The following is a 16687-nucleotide window of genomic DNA, read 5'->3' as shown; positions in this document are numbered from 1 at the left end:
ACAGGGCATCAGGGCTGCGCAAAATCATGTATCTATACCTGATTTTGCATTTCCGGGTAGGGGGTGCCCTACCCACGCTGCCATTGGCGGCTTCACCTGTCAATCACCGGGTCCTGGCAGGTGATTCCCCACTGGCACCCGGCGATCGCCGAGTATCACTGACGGGGGAGAAGTCTGTATGTAAACAACACAGATTTCTCCCCTGTCAGCTCCAGCACACTGCTTTGTACTACTCTACATAGCAGAGCAATACAAAGCAATGTGCTGGCACTGAAAACACACACAGCATACAGCACACAGATATCGCCCAAGATGCTAACCCCTTCTTGGCCAGTGTCATTAGTACAGTGTCAGTGCTTTTTATTAGCACTTATCACTGTATTAGAGTCACTGGGGATGTCCGTGACAGTTAATCAGTTCCCCCCCAGTGTCAGAATGCACACTGCAGTCCTGCAGTCCAGTATATATACACCGCCGTTTGTAGATGCTATAACTTTCACATAAACCAATTCATTTACACATATTGGGATTTTTCTTTTAGCAAAGACATGTAGCAGAATACATTTTGGCCTAAATTTATAACAATTTGATTTTTAAAAGTTTTTTAATGGACATATCTAATAGGAAAAAGTCAAAAATATAGTTTTGTTTCTCAAAAATTGTTGGTCTTTTTTTTGTTTATAGCGCAAAAATTAAAAAACACACAGGTGATCAAAAACCACCAAAAGAAAGCTACATTTGTGGGAAAAAGGGGCATACATTTAATTTGGGTGCAGTGTTGCATGACCGTGCATTTGTCAGTTAAAGTAACACAGAGCCGTATTGCAAAAAATGGCCTGGTCAGGAAGGGGGGGGGGGTAAATCCCCTGGAAAAAAACAAAATAACAAAAACAGCAAAGCTCCAATGATATGCTATGTATTTTGGGGAATCTTTGAAGGAGTTTTCGTACTGATTTTTTTTTTCTTCGTAGATGTCAGTTTTGCACAGTCCCCCCAAAATGCTTACAAGACCCTTTGAGTCTGGTATGGATTTGCAGGATTACATAGAAAAAAAACCTTTGAGGTTCCTTAGAAAATTCATACCAGTTCCATCCCCCCCGTTCCTCCCACAGCCCCCCCATTATGGTGCAGGGGGACCCCCCAGCACAGCACCTTGTCATCTGGAGTTTCTAGAAATAAAGAAACCCAAATGTTTGACAAGTCCTTTTTATTAACAAAATAAAAATCCTAAAAAAAAATGTGCTTCATTATATATCCATTGTCAATCACAATGCCCACCACCCACTAGCTCATTGATTAAAAAACAAATGACCCATTGCACAGAACCAATCCTGATGCTGCACAAAGCTGAATGACAGCTCCCTGAGTTGGAAGGGAAAGGGATAGTGGTGACACCATTGTGCATATATGGCCAAAGCCATATGTAGGCAATGATGTGACCCCTCCAATCCCCACCCATTTGCTTATGTGGCCAAGGATTGCCAGCCATGTAAGTGAATGGGCTGGGTGATGTCAATGATTGGTAAAGATGCATTAATTGCAAGCATTTGCTGCTCCCTTAGCTTTGTCCATGCAAAACACCCTAAATGTTTGGAGTTTGGACGAATGTCCAAACAACAAGTGTATGGTCCCAACATATGTTCAGATGAACACTAAGCACATCCCTAATACAGACAGGTGTTTCTGATAAAAAATATATTTCCTAATCATTCATTAATGACATAAAGTAAAGTTATTCTGTCTAGATTATTCATATTTCTAATCTAAGAACTGATTTGCCATCCCACTCCTCTGTTGCTGGATATAATGGCCTTGCTGTTGAAAGCCAGATCCTGAGGGATAGTGGCCCATCTGGTTCAGTTATCCCTATGTAGTACTACACCTAGAGAAACCGCTTGTGTGTTTGCTCAGATTTCCATCTTCTTTGCCCCGCAGCCAGGCACAAGGTATTTTTCACAGCCAGATACACACACACACACACACACACTTGCTCATTGGCTTCAATGACCAGTCTAGGGAATGTTTGTTTTTGGAGTTGTATTGTAGAACTGGGGATAGGGATAGGGATAGGGAATGTAGTAGGATACTCCAAAATTAGAACTATTCATAACTGAGAACATCTAGTTGATCTTAGTTGCGCACTTTTGAAGTCCTGGCTTAAAGCAGATAGCAGACTTCTCTGTAAAGTGTAGCAACAAGCAGTTTAGGAGTGTGCAAAATCCCTTTAGCAGTAGTAGTAGTAGTTACAGGGCTGAGCTCCTCAGGTATAAGCCAGTTATGACAGACTACAACAGGCCAAAGGTAACTTAGCTGAGCAAAGTCCTATGCAGTAGGAACAGTTGGACAATTTCTTCAGAGCACTAGCCAGTGTTCCTTTTTTTCTCATATCCAAGAATACTATCAAACACCAGAGGGGTAGCACAGTACACAGAGTCCCAAAGATCTCTCAATGTCTGTATTCACAAGGCCCAAGGACAGAATGGTAGCCTCCCTACAATCTTCCAAGAGCAACCCTCCAGTGATTCCAGATGGATCTTTGGAAGACAGCACCCTTCAATCAGCTTACTGTAGAACCAGGGTCACTCTCTTTAGCTCCATGCCCTCAGGTTGCCCACCTGAGGCCCGCATGGCAGAAAGTGCCAGGCGAGGCAAGCCTACCTCCAGCCTGGCTTGGTTCAATCCTCTCCCTGGAAAGATGCTGAACCCATGTGCTCACAGAACATAAATACCACTCCCAGGATGTAATGGGGCCAACCTCCCCTACAGTTGGCTAGGGCAGTATCCATATTCATGTTGTTCATTTGCCTAGCCCCTACCCATGTTTTGGACTGCTCTGATATCTTCCTGAAGGCGGGCAGAACTCAGACAAACTCAAACAACACCAGAGCATCATGAGCAGACCTAATTAATCAATCACAGCACTCCATTAAGCAGGGAGCCCTAGTAGATTTTCCTACAGTCTCTCTGTTAAGCAGAGAAACACACCTACACTTTACCTAACTATACAAATTGTAGCACCTAGGAGCGTGCTACACCTACACTCTTGAAAGCTAGGAACCAACAATTTTCAAAGTCTACCATTTCACCTGGAAGACCTCATGGTTTGAGGCAAGGAAAGTCCATCCCAGGAAGTACTTTGTGCTCTAGCAGTTATCTTTCAAAAATCACTTGCCTCTCACTCCTTAGTAAAAACATTTGTACAGGGTGTTGGTCACTTGTACTTTCCCCAGTGACAGTATTGGATCTCAACCTAGTTTGGCCTGGTTCTTCAACTTTTAAACTTTTGTCTTGAACCTATCAAGGATTTTCTTCTGTCTTTTCCCACCGACAAGACAAAAGTGGCAACAGCGTCAAACCTCCATCAGCATATATACACATTTATTGCAAATAAAAACATGTAAATGTTTATATATGCTGATAGAGGTTTTGAGCTCTTGTCACTTTTGTCTTTGAGTTTCCCTTGATCTTCATGGAGAGTCTTTGATGCTTGGAATAAACTTTCAGCAGAGGCAGTGAGCCAGTCAACAGTAAATAGCTTCAAACATGCTTGGGACAAGCATAGATCTATTCTCAGATCTTAATAACCCCCCCCCCAAAAAAAAAAAACCCTCCAAAAACAACAACAAAAAAACAACCAAACAAACAACAAAAAAGAACACACACGCCCACAAAAAAAGAGGGCAGACTCGATGAACCACTCAGTCTTTTTCTGCCTTCACTTTTCTATGTTTCTATCTATGCTGACAACTGCATGATTTCTCATCGCATAGCCACGTATCCTGATCTACTCATCAAAAAGATTTAATTGGAGAGTTGGAAACTTGCAGTGTGCTGGATTAATTTGTCTATCTTTTCTCACTTCCTTGTTCTTTGTTGCCATATCCTCTTTGAGGTGGGTTTCTGAGTTGGTAGTTTTCACTTGAAAAGAACCCTTTCTTGTATTACACAGAAACAAGAACATTGGGGGTGTAGCCAAGCAGGGCATGTGAGTGGCTGTGCTTCACTGAGCTCCCACTGATCATCCTGTAACTGATTCTTTACCGGAGAGATTTCTGCCATTCCCTCTGCTCCTGCACCTTGGTCCCGGTCCTGGGCACTTCTACATCTCAGTGGTGAGCCCTTAAATCCATTTCCGACCCACAAAAACTATGAAGATTCGGCCAGCACAGATTTCCAACATGATGCTGCTACTCCACAGCTGCAGTGTGCTCCTAAAGGAGGGGTTTACAAGATGAAGGGGGCTGCTGGAAGGTCAGGTAAGACAAATTACCCTGTGGGGAAGGAGGACTTCCGGAACATGCTTTATTATGCCCAGAAGCTTACAGGGTCCCAGGACTCAGATGCTCAGGCACCCTGCACCCTTTTTCTCAGTACACAGCTTGATGATCCATCACAGCTACAGCCTTTGGGGGACGAGGAGGACACTCAGGCTGAGCAGTGTACAGAAAGGGATATTGACCAACCTAAGCAAGAATAGCCAATTTTAGTAGATATCCTTAAGCTGTGTGGCAATACACCGCCTCGGTGCAGTCTGTGAAAGAGCAAGTGGTGGGATTGAGAGAAGAAGTTAACCTCCTCAGACATGACATCCAGAAAGTAAGAGAAAGGTCTACAGCTGTGGAGAGTCGCCTAGGTGACTTGGAAGACAAACTTCCCTCATTGATTTCTGATACCGTTCTACTGCACAGTTAGCCAAGACCAACAGTCTCAGAATGGGAGATCTTGAAAACCGTCTGTGACGCAATAACGTGCATATCGTAGGCCTCCCAGAATGCACTGAGGGAAGTAACCCCACACAATTCATCAAAAACTGGCTACGCGAGATTTTTGGCAAAGAGGCATTCACTCCTTTGTTTGCAGTAGAAAGGGATCATTGCACCCCTACACGCCCCTTGCCTTCTGGACCTCAGCCCAGACCTGCTCTAGGATGTCTCCTCAACTATAAGGATCGGGAGATTATACTCAGATTGGCTAGGGAGCATTCCATCATTCAATTCAATAGGTCTAAAGTCTCCTTTTATCCTGATTTCTCCGTGGAGGTGCAACGCAAGTGAGCAAACTTTCTTGAGGTTAAAGGACGCCTCCGTACCCTCCATCTTACCTATGTGATGCTGTACCCTGCTTGCCTGAAAATTATTGCAGTGGTCTGTCACACTTCTTTGATTCTGCTACCAATGCCTTGGAGTGGGTGGACACCCAAGAAGCTCAGCTACGCCGTTATCCACGCTATCCGGATGACTGACCCTTGTTACCACAAGCTCCTTGTCAGCCTGGGATAATTGAATTACCTTGTCCATTTCTGACCGGGAAGTTACCTGTGTATATTGTTGCTTTACAGAGCTCTATTCATGTTTGTTATCCTATTTGAATAATAGCCTTAATATCTGGATGGCAGTTAATGCTTTGTGGATCTGTGTGCTTGCACCTGGGGGTCAATAGTGTGACCCTCCGGGTAAGCGAGCACTAAATTCAACAGAATTTCCATGGATTTGATTTATTGGGCACTGTTGTGCTACTGTTTTGACTGAACTCTCAAACCCTTTTTCCACTGTTAGCTTCCTCAAGTGGTTGAACAGCTTTCTTTTTCTTATGAGCGGTATTGAGTTTTTCACTATGGAGTCTGGACTCTCTGATTGCCCTGAGGCACTCAGGATCCTTATCCCCTGGTAACAGGCACTTCTCCTGACGTTGCAGATCACTTTAGGGTACATCCATTACCCCAAATCGGAAGCCTCTAGGAAATAATTGCTCACCAACCCAGTGAGCAAAAAAGAATCCTCTAAGTGTAGTATTAAAGCCAAAAACACTTTAATGGTACTTAATCATGTAAACATAGCAACTCACATATGTCCATGCTTTTCCTTGGCCAGTATGCGGGTGTGCTGCATGTAATCAGAAGGACTTCCTGGGTATACCAAGATGGCGGCTGGCGCCGGAAGTGCGTCACCGCGTACCGGAAGTGTACGTGCTAACGTGCCTACGCGTTACGTCACTGTCACTCGTGACTTTCTCTGGGCATATGACTTTCTCTGGGCATCTTGGTATACCCAGGAAGTCCTTCTGATTACATGCAGCACACCCACATACTGGCCAAGGAAAAGCATGGACATATGTGAGTTGCTATGTTTACATGATTAAGTACCATTAAAGTGTTTTTGGCTTTAATACTACACTTAGAGGATTCTTTTTTGCTCACTGGGTTGGTGAGCAATTATTTCCTAGAGGCTTCCGATTTGGGGTAATGGATGTACCCTAAAGTGATCTGCAACCTCAGGAAAAGTGCCTGTTACCAGGGGATAAGGATCCTGAGTGATCCTGAAAGCTGTTTGGCCCTTAGGGGTCAGTTCAAGGAGGTGAGGAGGCAATTTAGCCTTAGGAGGTGAAGAATGGCACGGTTGTGGAACAAGATCACATTTGTTTGCACATTTTTTTACACATTGCATGAACTTTACTGATTTATATGGACATTCTAATTAATTTTTTGGGGGATTTATTTGATTAATATATTAAGTGTGGTCACACATCATATTTGGAGCACTGTGAGAATTATGTTTTTCTATTATTTTTTCTTATGATAGTTTATTTATATTTATTTATAATTGTCATAGTATGTGGGCACGAAGGGATGAATAACACTGAGTGGCACTTGTGAATGAAGATATCTCACCTAATGATTTGTGTTAGATTTATTTTGTGACACTATTGCATGTGAGCACAATTATTGTAGTATTTGTTTTATATTTGAGCGCTGCACTACATATAATTTTATTAATCACTATACTGTGTGGGTAGCAGGTTAAGTGCTGGCAGCTTTCAGTAGGGTTTCTTTCCCTTTTTGCGCAGGAGGATCTCTGTTTGTATTTCAGTGTACATATATTGATAACCCAAATTAATCCAACAAACAGGCTTGGCTGTCAGCCCAAGAGGTGCTTCTTCACCTAACAAGCTCATAGGCTGAGAAGAACTGCTTTTTTGTAAAGCAAACATTCTACAAGGAAGGTGAGCAGACCGGTCACTTGTTAGCTAAATTATTCCAGACTCAAAGTTCAGTACAACCGATTTTGTCGTTGATTTCTTCAACGGGTAAACTAGTTAATACTCCCTCCGCTATTATGACAGAATTGATCCATTATACAGATCTTTACTTTTCTAAAACCTCAGTCTCTGCTGAGGTCTTAGATAACTATGTTCAGGGCACTTCTCAACCTCAATTTTCAGCAGTGCACAAACTATTTCCAGACTCACCTTTTACATTGGAAGAGCTCATCAAGGCGACCAGTCTGTTCCGCAATAATAAGCCTCTGGGGGATGATGGTCTCCCGATAGAGGTTTATAGGACTTATGCTGATTCCACCTTACCACGACTATTAGAAGTCATTCAGTCTACTTACGACAGATGCACTTTGCCAGTCTCCATGTCCAGGGCCAAAATTGTACTACTGCTAAAACCAGTCAAAGTGGCTACTGACCCCAACTCTTACAGACCTATCTCTTTGTTACAGTCTGATGTGAAGATACTAGCCATAGTATTAGCATTTAGACTGAACAAGGTCATCACATCAATAGTAAACCCTAACCAGGCAGGTTTATGCCACAGAAATCTATTGCTGTCAACCTACGTAGGCTGTTCATCAATATGCAAACAGCTGACAATATGGGTTCCAGAGCACTGTTATCACTTGATGCAACTAAAGTGTTTGATAGTATTGAATGGGACTACTTATGGAGGATTCTAGAAAAATTTGGATTCGGTGTGAAATTTCTTACATGGGTAAAACTTCTATATCATTCCCTTTGTGCAGTTATCCGGCAAGGGGGATTGATTTTCCCAACATTTCAACTGGCCAGAGGGACTCGACAGGGCGGCCTCCTCTCCCTACTATTCGCGCTGATTTCACATGAATTCAAACTAATGGGGATGTAGTGGGCTTTCATTATGGCACCATTCACAAGAAATGAATGCTATATGCAGTTGACATACTGCTTTTGCTTGGTGATACGGGCCCATCCCTAAGAGCAACAATGACCATCATTTCTCAATTTGGGGAATACTCAGGGCTAATAATTAACTGGTCTAAGATGGCCCTGCTTCCCCTGGATGGGGTCATGGATCCGGCAATATCCACCTTCTGCCCTGTTTTGAAAATGACCTCCTAATTAGCTGCAACTTATTAAACTAATGTCGATTGACATAGACATAGCCCTGTTGATAGCCAGTTTAGAGATAAGGTGAAGATGTGATCCAAGTTATGGCTATCTTCTGTAGGCAGAGTGAACCTTATAAAAATGATACTCATGCCCCAACTGCTGTACTTTCTTCACAACTCGCCAACAGTGGTGCCACTGAAAATATTTTCGGTCATAAATACTATTTTTCACTCCTTGCTTTGGGGAAACCACCTGCCAAGGATAAACCTGGAACAGTTACAGCACCCTAAAGATAGAGGGGGATAACTCTGCCCAATCCCTGGCAGTATTACTTGGCTAGTCAACTGCAACATCTGTCTAAAGGTCTGGCTAAAAGAGACACCATCTCTACCCCAGCTGATGATTCCACATTACAAGTGATGCTGCACTGTACGGCCTCTAGTTCCCTACCAGAAGGTCTTGAGGCTCAGTCTTTTTGTAAGCCCAACAAGTTATTCCCCACCTACCAACTATTACAAAAAAATTTGGGTCAAGGTCATGCAATTGCAACAGGTTATGGGCCACATGACATATAGTACCATCTGGCATTACTTGTATTGGCCAAGATACAATATGCCTCCAAGTGGAAATCTTATGGGGTGACTCACTTGAAACATATATTTGACAATAGTCAACTCATATCTTTTGATACTTTGCAGTCCAGTTATAACTTACTGTCTAATATGTTGTTCTATTATATACAGTTAAAGCATGCAGTCACCGCTCAAGGCCCATCAGCCTTATGGCACTCTTCCCCCACCCCTATTTTCAACTAACTGCAATCAGCCACAACTACTAAGGGGGCTATTTCTCGCTGGTATAGCATGCTTTTGACAGACTATTTGGAAGGACACTCAAATAGGGTCAGTGGTCAATGGTAGCAAGCTGTGGGGGCCTTTGAGGAAGACCAATGGGAATCTGCATTGCAGGCTATTCAACTTAGCTTACTGACTGCTTCTCACCATATCTCACAACTATATATTTTACTTAGGGTTCACTACAAACCAGCTAAATTATGTACTATGGGGCTATGCCAGGATCCTCTTTGTGGTAGATGCAAACGGGATCATGGGGATCTTATCCACATGTAATGGCACTTCCCAAAACTTCACCAGTACTGGGAGGGGGTAATCAATACTCTTAATTCAGTGTTTCAAATTATCCTAACTCTAGACTCTAAGCAATGTCTTTTGGGAATTAGACAGTGTTGCCCAAGATACCTTTCTGCTAGAAACCAAAACATTGTTCTGCTGTTTCTCTGCCCTACTCCTTCACATCCTAAGGAAATTTCCCTCCACTGTCTGGATGCAGTACACACTGCTTAAGTCTATCTCACGGCTATAGCGTCCTCAAATAAATTTACTCTTTTTCTAATTCTGAGGGTCCCTTTTAGGGGACTGCCTGCCTTCTCTTCTAACAACTCTGGGTGGATTTGGCAGCTCATCATTCAAACAAATGAGTTCAAGGACAAGATTTTCCTGTCAAAGGGGTCTTTTCAGCATCAGACATCTGTTTCTCAGAGGAATGAGACATTCCCCCTCTCTGTTCCCATAATCCACTCCTACTATTGTTTGATGATGGGAGTGGCAGGGGTTATAGTAAGCTCTTACAGTTTTGTTTGACAGTATCCAATCTCTTGAAGGCAGCAGCATACCCTGGTGTCTCAAAATTACTTCACCGTGTCCCTTAATGAACTCCAAGAAAAGGATTTTACTGTAAGTCAGAAATCCTTTTTTGTTTTTTACATTTAACAAATAAAATACATCCTCAATATCTTTTCCACTTGCATAAAATAGTCATGGGTAAAACGGAAACAAAAACTTAGAAATTATTAATTAGGGCTAACTAAGTGTAATATACGATTGTGTGTTTGTGAATTATAATACATGTGTACTTTAATGAAAATTTCCTTACAAAAGATATTACCACATTCTTTGACACACTGCTTCCAATATCTATTTCCTGAATGCTGCAACCTCATGAGGACAATTTTATTTCCTTTTTCATTGGGCACAGCCAAGCTGTTATAGGCATATTTAATGACTTATCAGAATGCACAGAGGTCATGTAACTCATAGCACTTAGTGATATGCTCTGTTTCATTTTCTTAACCACATTAATAATAAATGGAATCTGATCAGTTGCTATGGATAAGAGTACACTTGTGCACATTTTAGCTTACTATTAAATAAGATCCTTTGTATTTGTTCATTGTTCCTAGAATTTGAATATGATTCTGTGTTCTGGAGCTAGTAGGCTGGAAATATCGTTATGTATAAGTGTATAATCTACATAATCAGCACCTTGGGTGGTTACACGAACTTTGACGTTTTTCTGAAACTAAGACAAGACTTGCCAGAATGTCTCAAGAATATAATTTGCTTCCCAGGTAGTCAGGGATACAATTATATTTGCAAAGGAATGTATTTGTGCCCATAACAATAAGAAGAGGGATCAGAATGTCTAATGAAACTCAAATTAAACTGCCAGTGCATATTCCTGTACTAACTAGCCTTCTCTTCTGATCTAAATTACAGAATGCAAATTTTGAGCAGGGAATGCAATTAGTTAATCAAGGCACCATAGAAACATACTGTGAATTATTGCTGTGTATTTCCAAATAATTGCAGTTTAGTTTTTATTTTTGCATATATTGCAATTTTCCATATTTATACTGGCTTTCATATTTCCATTTAATGGACTTGATTAACACAAGCTTTTAATGTTTAAATTGCTTTTGAAAATGTAATTGGAAGTTTGTAAGAGGATAGCAAAGTGCCTATATATTTGTTGGTATGTCACGTGGCATTTTCTGTGTATTATTTATACATGCTCATTCTGCAGCAGTGCGCCAGACTGATAACGCATGGATAGGGCACAGGCTACATTACCGTGCTTATGCTATATTTCTGCTTTTAAATACATCTGACGTCTACTGGCTAAAAGTAGGGAAAAAAAAGGAAAATTACATTTCCCCACAAGACGATAATATCCTCATTTGGAATCCCAGACAGCTGCAGTTTAATGTACCAAATACCAGGTAGGTATCTCATAATGTATCTGGTTCATTTGATCACAAATCTGATACACAGCTGGTATTTTTCAGCAAGGGCACAGAGAAAAATAAAAGTAACACGTTTCTGTACTTTGGCCGAAATTTAACCTTTAAACCAGGTAGCTACAATACATAATATAATGCTTTATAAAACACATTTGACTGCTGTCATTTCAGTTTTATATGTTGTACATAGAATTCCTTAATAGCATTGACACTCAAGTATAAAAGACTATAGCTTCACTAGAATATTGGGTGGGTATGTATGTAGTTGTAAAGATGCTTTATTTTACAATACACAGTTGTGCTGCATGCTAATAAATTCATCACACATCTGAAAAACAATGTGATGAAGTGAGAATACAATAGTACAGACTGTTCAGAAAAAAAGTCTTATCATGTTTAGGTAGCTGTTCATAAGCCAAAAATCTATTTTGGTTTTTGGCCCAATGGTTCAACTTTCACAGCACTGTAATGTCTGAAAGCAAGCAAATGATAGTGCTAAATTATTACAAATGTAGAGGTTATTTTATTTGTATGACAGTAAGTACAAATAGCAATCAGTGAGTTTTCTGACTTTAGATATAGGTTAAAGTAGTTCTAAAGGCACAATTTTTTTTATCCTTGATGCATTCTATGCATTGATGTAAACAACCTTCTGTGTGCAGCTCCCCCCTCAGCTCCATCTCGATCCAGCGATGTGCATAGGAGCTGCAGCTCTCCCAAGTCTTTCTCTCATCATTGGCTCACACAGCAGTGGGAGCCATTGGCTCCTGCTGCTATCAATCGCAGCGAGCAAGCCAATGAGATGAGAGCGGGGGGCGGGGCCAAGTCCATTGTTATCAGCTGCTGATAAATCAGATGTCATCTAGCCTGAACTGTCATCACTGCAAGGAGAGGAATGAAAGCATTGGGGATTTCAAATCCCTGCCATTTTCTCTCCTCTCCTACCACTGATACTCAGCATGGGATGCCTGCAGGGAGGGTTCCCGCACCGCTCCTATGGGAACTGAGGCTATGACAAGCCTGGGTTCACACAGGAGCAGTGGGGAAACTGCATGAGATTTGGAAAGGAATGATATTCTTGTTCAAATTGCATGCTAATCTTTGCGCAATTAACACAAATCGCACCACAAAGTATCGGTTAAGGTATCAGCACCGATACTGGTATTGGTGCATCCCTAACTTTTATTACATATGTTATTTTTAGATCTAGTGATGTCATCATTTGGCCTCTGTGCTTCTGTACGAATTGCAGGCAGATCATGACTGGTAGGAGGAGTTGTTGGGGGTGCTGTACCTAGTTTTCTGAACAGCTCCCTGCCTTACTACTGTTCTCAAGAGTCCTCAGCCCTGATGCAAGCATTGGGCTGACCCATTGAAAGAGTTATGCAAATATAAAAATTCCTTTTAGATGCAGGTCATGGGCTCTCCTAGGCAGAATGCATTTGCATGCAAGCCACCCTCGGTAATGCAAACACATACGATGCTATCCACCATGATTGCAGGAATGATGCAGGCCAGGGACAGTCAGGCTGGGGGGTAAACAGGACACAGTAGCAATGTACTGGCAGAAGAAACCAGAGCACAGAGCAGGGGACCATGTATCTGACACACACAGAGGTGTTATCTAGAAACAGTGTTTGGAGCTCTGTAACTGATAATGATTTTAAGTCCTGTCTGCTGCAACTTCTTCTTTCATAGAGGTCTTCTATCTGAAATGTACTGCCCTAGTGCTAAGTTCATTGTTCTGCCCTAGCTACACATTACTTTGTGGCATGTGTACAGCTTGACAAGTAGGTAAATCCTCCTGTCCTTTAGCAAACCAGACATGGAGGAGGAGGGGGTGAGTGGGCTGTCATTTTCCACTCTGTATACGCCCTCATGTTTGACTCTATAGTCACATGGTCTGCTCAGATGTTGTAGGGAGGAAATGCTTAGCATAGAAACTCACTGAAAACTGAGCATGTGCAGAGTTGCCACCACAGCTGCAAAATCCCTAGCTGAATTGGGGACATGAACAGGCGGAGAGAAAGAGCAGCAGGATCAACCAGGATTTTTGCAGAATACAGAAAATTAATTTGAAAGTGACTTAGTATGAACAACAAAATGAAAAAAAAAACTGAAAAAGCGGCAGACTCGATGGAACAATTAGTCTTTATCTGCTGCCACTCTTCTATGTTTCCACAAATTGGGTGGGTGATACATAATTCAAATAATGGGGTTAATTTACTAAAGAAAAATTGGGTGTTTACTGTGCAAGGGAAGCTGCACTTTACAAGGGAATTTTCCTCAGAGCTACCCAGTCACCCAATGTAAGGAAAATATTTAAAAAACACAATTTTGCTTGCTTATGATGGGATGATGGAAATCAATAGAGCCCCATTCACTAAGCTTTGGGGAGAATTCCCTTTCAAAGTGCAGCTTCCCTTCCAAAGTGAACAGTCTATTTGCCTTTAGTAAAGCAACCCTAGTGTCTTGTACTGTCAGATAAGGGGGTGGCAACCTTAAAACGATATATTTCATCTCAGCAACTGACATCCTTTGATCGCCTTTGTTTAGAATTGAGAGAGACTTGGGGACCACATTCTCCCCTGAACAGAGAGATGATATATTATACTTTGACCATAATTCCTCTACAGCTAGTAGATATCAAGAGTAAAGCTATAAGCTATAAGTTATTCAACAGGTGGTACAGAGTGCCTTCAGTTCTACAAAAAAATCCATCCCCATCTCCATCCTCAGGTGTGTGTTGGTGGTGTGGAAAAGCAGATGTTTGGGCACAGGTGAGAGAGATCATTGATTGACCTTGACTTGGGTGCTGAACCAGCAGCTTTTTTCCTATACTATTCAGCACTTCCGAGAGAAATACAAAAAAATCACTTGTGAACGTGGCTAGGACCCGTATCCTGGTCTTCTGGAAACAGAGCCCCCCTTCCCCCCACACACTTTATTGCTGTTGTTCTCAAAAATTAATGAATTTAAACATTTGGAGAACCTCACAGCCTCCCCGAAGGGCAGAGAGGGAAAATTCAGGCATAACTTGTTCTTTTGGATAGAATGTGTACTTGTTTATCTGAATTTAAAACTATACTAGAGCAAACAGACTAGACGTGGTGACCTTTGCTGCTCTCTATGTGCTTCACACAGAATCGAGTGGGCAGATGCACCCTATCAACCCCCCCCCCCCCTTCCTCCCTTCTCACCTCTTCCCCTTCCTTCTTTTCATTCTCTCTTTCCGTTTCTTTCTTTTTTCTATGTTTTATTTTTCTGGTCTCTACCTTTTTTCACTTTCTTCTTTTTCAGTACAAGATGACGACAAAGTGGTGCTGCTACCATCCCCTTGCGGGATACAGACACAAAACAATTTCAAAGCTGTTTGTGATGCAAAGTGTTTTATCATACATGTATTGCAATTGTATGACCATTCTTTTATGTTGTGACCACAACTTGTCCTTGTACAGAAAATTTTAAATAAACAATTCAGTCCAAAAAGGGGTGTCATTTGGTGTGGGTAATGACCAGGGGCGGACTGACAACTCATGAGGCCCCTGGGCAATAGGGGATCATGGGGCCCCTGTGTCCTTGATCAAACTCAAAAAAGCCTATGAAAAAGGTACCAGGGGCATCTCATGGGGCCCCCTACTGACCCCAGGCCCTTGGGCAGTGCCCGAGTTTCCAAATGGTCAGTCCACCCCTGGTAATGACAGTCTATGCGGTCATCGGTGATGCTGCTTCTGAGGGATAAGATGGATGTTCTCCACCCAACATGTGCCCAAGATGGTGGCTGGACTCCTGCAAATGATTCTTCTTCAAGTGTTTCACGTCTTAAAAATGGAATCTGGGCTTCGTGGGATGCAGCTATTTCCTTCTTCTCAGAGTGAGGGATGATGGGAGAATAGAAGCTTTGCAGGAATCAAAACACAGATGAACAAATGTATACACAAATATAAAATATAAAATGTATATACAAATGTGCATGACAGTCCCTTTAGGTGTTAGGGCTCGTTCATATGTGTAGCCAGGGGGCATGGGTGCTGTCACTGTCATTCATATTTATGTTCAGCACTAAATTGTCCGGAGAAGTCTATGTACTGTCTATATATAATGCATTTGTCAGTAGTTTGCTACATGAAGGGGCCTTTTATCTTGAGACTAGCAGTTATCTTCACTATACCAACTACCAGCTAAAGATAGCCCCTAAACATTTCTTTTGGTGTTTTTACTGTGTTTTTAGTTGAATTGCATTCCATTCCATTCATTATAAGACAGTAAAAGCTTTGTTTATATGTCTGCACTATAAATTGATTACTGAATAATTATAGATATTGCCTTTGGAGAAATTTATCATTTTGTCTTTATTTTATCTAGAGACACGTGTCATGAACTTCTGGGGCATGTTCCTTTACTTGCTGATCCCAAATTTGCCCAGTTTTCCCAAGAGATTGGACTTGCTTCACTGGGAGCATCTGATGAAGATGTTCAAAAACTTGCAACCGTGAGTGTGTATAGTTAAAACCACTACATCAGATTATATTTTTTGTAGCTGTTTGACCTTTACATGCCACATAGTAGTGTACATAATACAGTACATTCTATACCCCTGGTGTGCAACCTTTGGCCCATTGGTACTTGAGTGTGATCCTTTGAAAACCCCAGGTAGTGGGAGCATTGATTTAAAAAGGAGCTGTAATGGCAGTGATCTTTAGCAGTCTTCCCTAACACCTCCCCAGTCTTTAACTGTCCTTTCCAGTGGGTTTCCAATCTCTAACAACACCTTTAGTATGTCTGTGGTCTTTGACCTTCTCCTATATTATATCTGCAGTTTATGACTGTTGACATTCTTTCTGTAGCATTGAATATAATGAATAGTATGTGCAGCTCTTTTTGGTGCTTTTAGGGGCAGTTAAAGTGTTACTAAACCCATGACCCTGCACTCACTATATCTGGTCTCCCACAGTACACGCAACATGCAATTATTTTAGTAAATATAAACTGCTAAATACCTTCTCTCATCAGCAGTATATAACAGTCTTGTGATTTCTATCAGTGTCCAGCTGAGCACTGGTTAAAGCTTGTAAGAGAAGTTTTCATTCTGCTCTGACTGTCCTATGAGGCTGCATAACTCCCGACCCTCTGTCTGGACAGTGCTGATTGGCCCTGTGCTGATCACATGCACTCTCGCAAAGAAAAAAAGAAAGAAAAACTCTCTAGCAATACACACTAAACTGAGCATGTGAAAAGTGACTTCTAAGACTCTGTACTAGAAGCAGATGGATTGGGGACAATAGAAGAAGGGGAGGATCTACATCCATGCGACCAGGACTTCACCTTCTATTCCAATCTGCATCACAGCTTCTGTAGAATTGACCATGTTCTAGTCCCCCTCCGCTCGCTATCCTGTATCGATAAAATTATGATCCACTCTTTGCCCTGGTCGGACCA

General features: G+C 41.8%; 1 protein-coding gene across 1 annotated transcript in view; it reads left to right on the top strand.

Moving 5' to 3' along the window:
* TPH2 (tryptophan hydroxylase 2) overlaps nt 1-16687 on the top strand; it is a 288043-nt gene that overhangs the window by 84668 nt on the left and 186688 nt on the right. Inside the window, exon 8 of the mRNA XM_089674199.1 lies at nt 15614-15740. Coding sequence (XP_089530325.1) covers nt 15614-15740 — 127 coding nt within the window. The remainder of the gene's footprint in view (nt 1-15613; nt 15741-16687) is intronic.

This window comes from Staurois parvus, unplaced genomic scaffold (genome assembly GCF_062004578.1).
Source record: "Staurois parvus isolate SC_StPar_1 unplaced genomic scaffold, SC_StPar_1.0 ptg000147l, whole genome shotgun sequence".
In the NCBI taxonomy this organism is placed as follows: domain Eukaryota; kingdom Metazoa; phylum Chordata; class Amphibia; order Anura; family Ranidae; genus Staurois; species Staurois parvus.
This window is presented reverse-complemented; position numbering and strand designations above follow the sequence as displayed.